Raw genomic sequence first — 10547 nt, 5'->3', positions numbered from 1 at the left:
GATGAAACAGAATTTTAAAGCCAAGTCCCTGACTTCACAGAGTGTCCTTAAGGAATAATTCCCCTCACAGTACTCGAGATTATGAAATTTTTTTCCCAGGATAAAATGACTTTCAATCCAACAATAGCGGTGCCTCAGATCGTTGGATTCATCGAACTCACTCAACGGCTAATGATCACACCGAGTTTTCTAGAGAAGAAGAGTGTTTATGTTGTCAAAAGTCATGTTAATACCTGAGGAATATGTCAGGTATTTATAGCGTTAATGTGCCCCTTCAAAAAGGATGCATTGGTTCAGCAAAAAAACACTTATTCAGTATAGTCACGTCACCTGCGCGCAGTCTGTGCTGGACTTGCGCCTGATCTGCGATCACAGGTGACATTGTCAAATTCCAGTAGCCATCTGCGCTATACCTGCGTTGGACCTGCGGCCGCAGGTTGCTAGGGTGCGGACGCAGATGCCTCTTCACGCAAAACAGTGTGTCTCTTTCCTCGAAAGGTCACATCAGTTCGAGGTGCATTGTGCATGCGTTTGCATGGCGTTCGAAATGCGCCCGCACATAGAGAAAAACAATTCTATCAGATTATTTTGGATTAAATTTCACTTGTTCTTTAAGTTTTCAAATAAAATTTGTCTAAAAAATAGATCTCATCGATCGATCATTTTCCAAATCTAAATCTAAATCCGAAGCCGAGCGAGCGACGACGATGATGGCGCGAGACACCTCATAATGAACACTTGAAAGTTTCCTTCTCCCACCAATGTAGAAGAAATAGTGAACTTTCTATTTTTGAGTGTTATCTCAATTCTTCCTTCCACTTGATTCCCTCCATTTTCCATTCACACACATTGAACCTAACAGTCATCTGTAGGTTGAGAGCTATGCAGACGTACAGGACAATACATTACAGTAAAATAAAATGGAAAATTAGTAAGGAAATGTAGCAGGTTGATCTAGTTAGTCAAAGTGACAATAAAATTAAAATTGAATTTCATTGTGCAATTAAAATTGACAGAAAAAAAAAAAACAAAATCGTTAATTATCTTTCGCTTTGGGCTTTAAATGGACCCTTATTTTTTATATGAAGCACTAAATAGTCTTCTTCCAACGTTTGGGTGTTTTATTATTACGGCATTTTGATTTGTTAATGTTATTTCTGGTTGCTGTGTACATAGACCTATCCTGCCCTGCAATAAACAAATGAAGACTTAAAAGAAATCGACTTTTAGTCGTTTGGCCATTAAAATAAAAAAAAAAAAAATTGGAGTGGAATTGAAGTTGTGTTTAGTCATAATTTTTATAGCTGAAATTTATAATTTAACTATATATTTTAGAATAATTATAAAATATGATTTGAACATGAAATATAAATCAATGAGGTTATTTTATGAAAATAAAAATCATTTTAAAAAATAATTTAAAAAGTGAAAACAAAATTTTAGTTATTTTCTAAATTTTAAATGCAACTTCAAGTTGTGTTTAGGATTTTTATGACCAGTTAAAATGAAATAATTTAGCAGAAAAAGTATATAATATTTATGACCAAACATATCTTTGATAAATTGAATTAATTTGGTGTATCATAAAATAAGTACACGTGTTAAAATAATTAAGTTAACCTATAAATAAAAAGGAAATGCTAACTTTTAAATAAAAAGGAAGTGGTAATTTTTATATTACCTCGTTTTAAAGTATAAATGGCTGCTATTTTCGTTTCATATTAGTTCATCTTTCACTATCTATGTCACTTAAGAAATTATTAAAAAAATAATTTTATCAATTTACCTCTTAAAATACATATTGAAACTTTACAAGGTTATTTTTATATTTTAAAAGGGTATTCACTGTAAAGACAAAGTGAAATTTTTTTAATTAATATTATTTTGATTTAATAAGTAAATAAATAATTTAAAATATAATATTATTTTTAGTAAGATGATCAACTAATATAGAAGAGAGGAAGTAGCTATTTTTCTTAAAAAAATCATCCATTCTCTTCTTATTACTTTATTACTTAATCGGCGCTTGCACATGCGATATGAAGTATATAATTTAAAATCATAAGAAAAAATCAGCGTTTGGATATGTGATTTTATCTTATAATTTCATATCATGGTATGAAACCTAAATTATTCAAAATATATGAGTTGAAATTTCATATTATGATTTGAGATTTTTTAAAATACAAAAATTGACTCACAAAATTATATTTTATAAAAGAAAAACATCCCACCATTTATATCTAACAATCATTTATTTCATATGTAAATGTAAATAAAATTTATAGTTCATATTATTATTTTTTAAATTATTTACATGTCATATAACTATTAATCCATTAACATAAAATTGATTATTACGTCAAATCAACGACTCTCACTTTACCTATATGGGAAAATTATTATTAAAGAGTATTATACATGTTTAATTTTACTTTTTTATTAAACTAAGATTTAATTAATAAACATTACATCTTTTTATATTAGCTTTGTGATAGCGTATTATATTTTATTATAAATTTTTACTTATTTGATAAGATTTATAAAAATTGAGATAATTTTAATAGTTATTATAATTTATGAAATTTTTATATTCATAAAAAAATATAATAAAATTAAATTATATGTCCAAATAAAATTTCAACTTCATCGTATAATTTTAAAATCATAACTTCATCTCACACGAGGAAATGCACTTAATAGCTGAGTGAGCGCACACACTAAGCATGGTTGACATGTGTTGCATGCTTCTCGGAATTGATGCTTCAAGTTGGTGTATTTAGAGGTTTATTGCACACTGTATCTACCGAAAAGCTGCACTTTAAGCTGAAGCAATTTTTTTTAATTAACTATTATAAATTATTTAAGTATCTTTTTTTTTATTATATTAGAGAGACACTTGAGCAACTTACTTTTTCCGTCTCATTTTATTCATTTCAAATTTTTCAATTTAATGTCATATTTTACTTGTCTTTTTTATTTATCAAGATACGATAAATTTTTCTCCCCATTATACCTTTAGTATAATTGATTAGTTCTTATTATTGGCATTCTTGAAAAATATTATTTAAAAAAATTATCATTAAGAATACATCATTAAAAATATAAATGGTATTTTGATATTAGTCATTCATCAATATAGAAATTAATAACAAGACACAATTAAGAAGATCAAAATGATAAAGTTATATCACTAATTGTTATTTTTTTAATAGTTATATTATCTCAATTTAAAATGGATAAAATGAGACGAAGGGAGTATATGAAATGTGAAATGAGAAATTTATTCCATAATTTCTCTTATTATTTTCTCTGATTCAGCTGCTTCGAAATGTGAAATGGTTGAAAGATGTTAGATGTGGGATATGAGAAAATGTGCGTGGTGAGTAAAAACAATGGATGAAATAAGGGTTCATCGATGGCCTCACTAAATTTGTTGTATTTTGGTGAGTGGGCCTCCCTTTGCCGGCCACCTCTTACAATCAGTGTGGTCTCATGTGATGTCAGGAATTTAACAAAGGAGTTTTATATTGAAAGAAAATTTAATATTTTAATTATTATAATCACATAAAAAATAATTTTAATTATATATAAATATTATAATTTTTTTTATGGAGGTTTGATCGAATCCCAAATAGAAGGCTGGCTCCATGGTTCTGTTGTTTATACTTTATGTGGTGTCCAGAGGAGAGGTGAATTCATAACACGTGGAAAATGAAAGCTTTTTCACCTTCTTTGGCCTTTCCAACTCCTGTATAAACTGTTCCTCTCCCCTCTTTTCCATTAACTAGGAATTAATCACTCACTACTTTCATTATTTTCCTCTTATATATAAAAGTAAGAGTATGCCATCGGGGTCTGGCAAAGTGGTTTGTGTTACCGGCGCCGGAGGTTTCATTGCCTCTTGGATTGTTAAAATCCTCCTAGAACAAGGCTACACTGTTAGAGGAACCGTTAGGAATCCTGGTAATTAACTGATCTTCAATTTTTGTACAATATTCATGATACATTTCCCAATTAATGATTTAAGTTTTGTTTTAGGAAATGTGCTTCTGATAATTATGTATATTGATTATGATTATGATTGTGTTTAGTCGGGCCACTGTTTATACATGAGTTTTAATGTATATGTATATACCGTAGATGTTAGACCTAATAATACTTTGGCTTCTTCGTGTTTTACTTTTTCATATTTTAAACCGATCGAAGATTCTTACTCCCGCCCGCCATTGTGTTTAGATGATCCCAAAAATAGTCACTTGAGGGAACTTGAAGGAGCAAAGGAGAGACTGACTCTCTGCAGAGCTGATCTTCTGGACTACCAGAGTTTGAGACAAGCAATCTATGGATGTGATGGAGTTTTTCACGCTGCCTCCCCAATGACTAATGATCCAGTAAGCATTCATGCTGACTAGTGTTCAGTATCTGTATCTGCATTATAGTTCATTATATTTGTATCGCGCAAGACTCATTTAAGGAATCACTCTCTATAAATATTTTTCTTATCAAAATATTTAGTCAAGGAAGTACCAGCCTTTATTTGTTGCCTCATGTCCTTTGGTGATTTAGCTTTCAGTTCCAATAACAGTCCATCCAAATTGAAAGATGTTCATTTTACATACACGAGCGACTTCTGTCTTTGTCCTTTGTACGTACTTTTTGTTTGGTTTATAAATGAAGGAGCAAATGGTGGAGCCAGCCGTAATTGGGACTAAGAATGTGATAACAGCAGCTGCAGAAGCCAAAGTTAGAAGGGTTGTGTTTACTTCGTCAATTGGTGCGGTCTACATGGACCCCAATAGGACCCCCGAGAAAGTTGTGGACGAGACTTGCTGGAGTGATCTCGACTTCTGCAAGAATACTAAGGTCTTTTAAGAAAATAAAATTACTAACGCGCGTGTCCTTCATATCGTTGATTTCAATTTGTTTGACGTGTTTTTCAAAACCGGCTTTAATTTGCAGAATTGGTACTGCTATGGGAAAATGGTGGCGGAGAAAACGGCATGGGATGAGGCAAGGGAAAAAGGAGTGGATTTGGTCGTGATCAACCCAGTGTTGGTGCTTGGACCACTGCTCCAGCCCACAGTGAATGCAAGTGTTCGTCACATACTAAAGTACCTAACTGGCTCTGCCAAATCATATGCTAATTCAGTTCAGGGATATGTTCATGTGAAGGATGTGGCACTTGCCCACATACTTGTCTACGAGACTCCTTCTGCATCTGGCCGCTATATCTGTGCCGAGAGCGTGCTTCATCGCGGCGACGTGGTTGAAATCCTAGACAAGTTCTTCCCGGAGTATCCCATCCCCACCAAGTAAACTCACTATCCAAATCTTTCAGCTAAATTTAACCATTATTTGAACTAACCTTATTGCCTAAAAATCTGTCTGCTAATCCTATTTAACGACATGTATACATTAATTATTATCCTAAAAGGAGAAGTTTCTTGTATTTGAAATGATGATGTGTCAGTAGGTGTAGGTGTACCCAACAAACAAAATCGTGTACTATATATAATATATACTTTATGAAAGAATTTGACTGAAATTGACGCTGTAAATTTAAATAAAGAGTACCCATTAACAAACATCCAAGTATATATGTTTCTAGATTTGCCTTACCTACAAAACATCAAAATCTTGTTTGGCCCCAGCAACTTTTTCCTTCCACTTTACCCTCCTAGCTCATTAGCATCATCTAGTGACATCGATCTATAGTGTCAACAATAGTAGGAGGGGACATCCCTTTGTAGTAATTTCAATCATGATCTCTAACGATTATTAAGCTGTAATAATAGATATATGTCGTCGTTAGCAATGATTAATTAGTATATAACAAAATCATATACATGTTGTCACGTAATCAATCTCGTTTCTAGAACTGCTATATATCTAGAATAGGTGATCATTAATTAATTAAATCATGGCCTAATACAGACGCTCGAGGCCTCGAAATATATATATATATATAGAGAGAGAGAGCCTTGTTTTCACGTTAGTTCCCCTCGTCTTTCCTTAAATCAGGCTATTATTACCACTTATGCTACTATTAAATCTAATCATTATTATGATTCAGGTGCTCGGATGAGACGAGGCCAAGGGAAAAACCGTACAAATTCACGAACCAAAAGCTAAAGGACTTGGGCTTGGAATTTACGCCTGTGAAACAATGCTTATATGAGACAGTGAAAAGTCTGCAGGAGAAGGGTCACCTTCCACTTCCTACTCAAAATGATGAACCTAGCTATTCCAATGATCACTCTTAATTAGCCTCTACTACTATTAAAAAGTATTAGGGGGGGATTATCAATAGTGAAACTTGATCAGTATGGCTTTTCCCTTTTTATGTACCAAATAAAAAGAAAAGAAAAAAAAAAAAGAGCTGCTTCTTATTCTCCATTTTACTACTTATATGTGAAAGGTTTGTGATGTTCCCCTATTAATTAATGTTATTTTCGAAGCACTAGCAGAAGCTGAACAAGTCACTGATGGGAGCAGTTGATAATAGTCCAACAGGTCCATAAATCCTATTGGGCTGAGATTTAGTGATTCAGGTTGGACTTGTCAGCCCAAATCAACCACGTCGTAATGGAAAAATTTGCAAAGTGTAACAACGTAGAGTTCAAATTGGTGAAGTATAGCCAATATCTGTTATGCTTGGCATCAAATGGCCAAAGTTAACCTTTTTTGGCTAATCAAATGGCCAAAGCTAACCTATTTGGCTAATTATCACTAGCCAAAAACATTTTAAATCCTCTTCATTATATATATTTTAATTATTAAACATTTTCTCTGTCTTACTTAAATATTTCAAAACTACCTTCTTAATTCACCCTGCTTTTCTCTCATTCTTCTCCGTATCTTTTCTCGTTTCACTTTCAAAATTAACCATACTTTCCCTTCCTCACCATATCTTTTTACCCACTTTTTTTATCTTTCATTTTCTTCATATATTCTGCCAATTTACTATGATTCAGTCCATCACAAATCCACGAGAAGCTTCCATTTTCTTGTAAGTATTTCTTAGTGTCATATTTTAACCAAAATAACTCGATACATGTTTTGTTCAAACATCAAGATTGTGTCGATATTTGCTTGTAACAGAATACCATTATTTAGAATTCTATGGATTCTTGTTCCAATTACATCAATTGAAAGAACGCTATGGATATCGTTAGTTTTTCAACTCATACACAAAGGATAAACTTTAAAATTGAGATGCCCTTTCTTCAATTCGATGTATACTTGTAATCCCATATCATTTTGTATAAACATCAATTTGACACCGCACATCTAAGAAATTGAGAGTTGTATTTATGTTTAGATAAGATGCACTAATGTTAATGAATTCATTATAACCAGTACCTATATACAAAGCTATTATTACAATTGCATTCTCGTTTGTAATGGACCAAAAGATGCAATGTAGTCATCTGCGTCAAGGATTCTGATTAGATTTTCTTCTTTTTGTTACAACTTTCTCTTTTGCAATTTAATTATGATGAAATTTGTGTAAAATGCATCCCTAATATAGGGCCGGCTACAAAAGAATGCAATTGAACCATTTTTTCATGGAAGAAATTCGTGACTAAGAATTTTACTTGAGATTTAAAACGAAAAAAAAAAAAGACGCATTTATTGGCTAATTAATGCCATTTAATTTGGGTCTTCCTTTTGCAAATAAGTATTTATTTGGCAATGATGTTGCCAATATATATTATGTTAGTGTTGTATATTTATGTCAATTTCTCGTAATATTAATGCATAGGGTCCCCTCCCCCACCCACAATTTTTTTTTTTCTACGTTCACCACTTCTAATCAGGAGAGTGAAGAGCAACTGGGAGTTGCTCTGCTCTGCAAGTAATTAATCGCCTTCCCTTCATCATCAATCAGTAGGTCGAGGATTTGAAAATTCGTGTTTATCACTATCCTCTTGATAGATAGACAATGTATGTGTGTGCATGCATGCATATTGTACGCTTAGTTGGGAGAAAATAATCTCTTATGTTTACTTACGAATACGGAGAAAAAAAAGCCTATAAAGATCTTCAGTCAAATTTGTGTTTTTTTAATAACTCGCTTATGTTAATTTTTTCTGTAAAATAACATTTGAACTGAAATGGACTGCAGCAACATATATCGAATTTTCTAGAGATGAGAAAAGATATAAAAGAACAAAATGGGCTAAAGGTTGCACAGCTGGTAAGTGGAGTTGTGAGCATATATGCATGTATATATCACGCTGAGGTCAGACTCAAGTCATATACATACTTAAGGGCGGATCTAGCATATACTGAAGGGATTCATTCAAGTCACACAAAATAAACACTAGGAATTTCTGCAAGAAAAAAGAATACACTGTCACACCCCTTTTTCGCTCGAGGGTCGAGGTCGAAGGGTTTTTCCAATTCAAGTAACGGTTTTGGATAGGGATTATTTTATTTACAGAGTCGCCACTTGAAATTGAGTTATGGTGCTCCAAGTCACCTTTTTGAATTCCTAGTCAAAAGGAAATGACTCTTTTATTTGATTTGCGAATACAAAAGATCGGGTAAGGAATTCTATTGATCGAAGAGAAGGTGTTAGACACTCCTCGAGTCCCGTGGTTCTAGCACAATCGCTTCTATTGACTTGTACTTAACTAAAACTATTTTAATAAATTGTGTTAAGGCCTAAATTCACTTATTTTATCATACCGAAAAAAACTTGTCTATTATTTTATATTAAATATATCAACGAAAAAAATAATTTTAGAAAAATTATTTATCAAGGTGCATTATTGCATCCTTAAATTTTAAATGTCTCAAAAGATACGTATGCCGCATTCTTAATTGAGACGAATGTTTAAAATGCATCTAAAATTTATCTAAACCCTTAATAATAAATTAAAGCAAAATTCATTTAATATAATTAATTAAATAAATAATTATTAAATTCTGTTAATAAAATAATAAAATATACAAATCTACATATATTATAATAATAACTTTTTTTTGTAAAAATAATATTTTTAAATTAAATAAACTCAAATTATATATTATAAGACAAATCACACACGAAAATTTCCGAAATAAATAATAAATTTTATTAGTATCAAATTTATTCATACTTTATTTTTTTTACTAATTATTAAATAAAATAATTTTAAATTATACACAAACATAGGGACATGAGTATTTATCCTAAAAGAAAACAATAATAAAAGAAATATAAAGATATCTTCTCTTCTGCGTACATTCAGTATTCCAAAAGAAAAAATAACAAAAACTTTTTCTTTACTTTTTTACAATATTTATGACAGCAATGGAGATCGCTGGAAAAGGGAAAAGGAAGGAAATCGACGAGTCACGGCAGATCTGGTAATTTTTCGCCGGTTCAGGGGTGGTTACCGGCGGAATTACGCCGGTTTTAGGTTACATCGGTGAATGGGGATGGGAGAGGGGACGACAGCAGCGGTTTTTCGTCGATGGAAAAGATTCCGGCTAGATCTGGGGAGGGGAGTGACGGCGCAGGGACGGCGAAGTTTTTCCGGCGAGTTGGTTCGCCAGAACTAACTATAAGGGTCAAATTTTGACAAAAATAGAATGAATTCAGACAATGGTGAATTTTTTGATGTATTTCCGGCAAGAAAATTCGCCGAAAAATTCAGAGAAAGATTGATGATTTTCCTTTTATCCTTCAAATAATTTTTCATCTCCCTCTCGTTTCTGTTTTCACTGATTTTTTCTCCGTTCCCAACTATTCTGTCTTTGTTGATTTTTTATTCCAATCTCATTTTTTATATGCATGTATTTTATTTTCATGCGCGTGAATTGCTATATCTGTGAGTGATGTGTGCAGTTTATAAGGTATTCATGTTCCAGTGTGTGCATGTGAGAAATAGAATCTATTTTTTTTGATTCACTGTTTTCCTTTGTGTCCCCATTTTAAATTTAATAGTATCAACATACAGAGTTTTAATTTAGAGACTTTTTCATGTACAAATATATAAATATTCGATAATTTTAATCTCATAACATATAATAACAAATATTCTTTTGATCAATCAACCATTCATAAAGCATGAAATCACTTGATATTTTTATTCATACTTTTTTTCCTCTATAAACTTACAACATAAATGATTCAAGATTGAAAAGAACCTGTAATTACTTGAACTGAAAAATAAAGCGAGAAACAGTCTGCACTGAAAACTCAAACGGAATCAAATTCAACTTCATCCTCTTTTCTCTCTTTTTATCTGATATTTTTCACAATCTAACTTTCTCTTTCTGATAATCTATATGTGTCTGAGAATGAATGTACGTAGAATCCCCTTTTGAAAACAGTGTAAGTACCATTAAATATAGAGATTAAGGGGAAGGGGGGGGGGGGGGGGGAGAGAAACAATTATCTTTAAGAGGGAACACTTATTAATTGTCAGATAAGGGGAAGAGGTATTTAAAATTCAATCTTTTATTTTTATATTTATTATTATTATTATTATTATTATTATTATTATTATATATAGAAAATAATAGTAACAATAATAAATAAAGATAATAAT

The 10547-nt window shown here is 31.7% G+C and overlaps 1 protein-coding gene across 1 annotated transcript; it reads left to right on the top strand.

Annotated features, from left to right (window-relative positions):
* Positions 1-3616: 3616 nt before the first annotated feature.
* Positions 3617-6413, top strand: LOC107861981 (cinnamoyl-CoA reductase 1). The gene is made up of 5 exons (XM_016707401.2): positions 3617-3966; positions 4240-4394; positions 4681-4866; positions 4963-5315; positions 6077-6413. Exons 1-5 carry the CDS (start codon positions 3846-3848, stop codon positions 6264-6266), a joined length of 1005 nt encoding a protein of 334 aa, XP_016562887.1. The 5' UTR covers positions 3617-3845; the 3' UTR covers positions 6267-6413.
* Positions 6414-10547: the final 4134 nt, after the last annotated feature.

Source organism: Capsicum annuum, chromosome 3 (genome assembly GCF_002878395.1).
Source record: "Capsicum annuum cultivar UCD-10X-F1 chromosome 3, UCD10Xv1.1, whole genome shotgun sequence".
Taxonomy (NCBI): Eukaryota; Viridiplantae; Streptophyta; class Magnoliopsida; order Solanales; family Solanaceae; genus Capsicum; species Capsicum annuum.
Note: the sequence above shows the minus strand (reverse complement) of the source record. Positions and strands in the feature narration are given on the sequence as shown.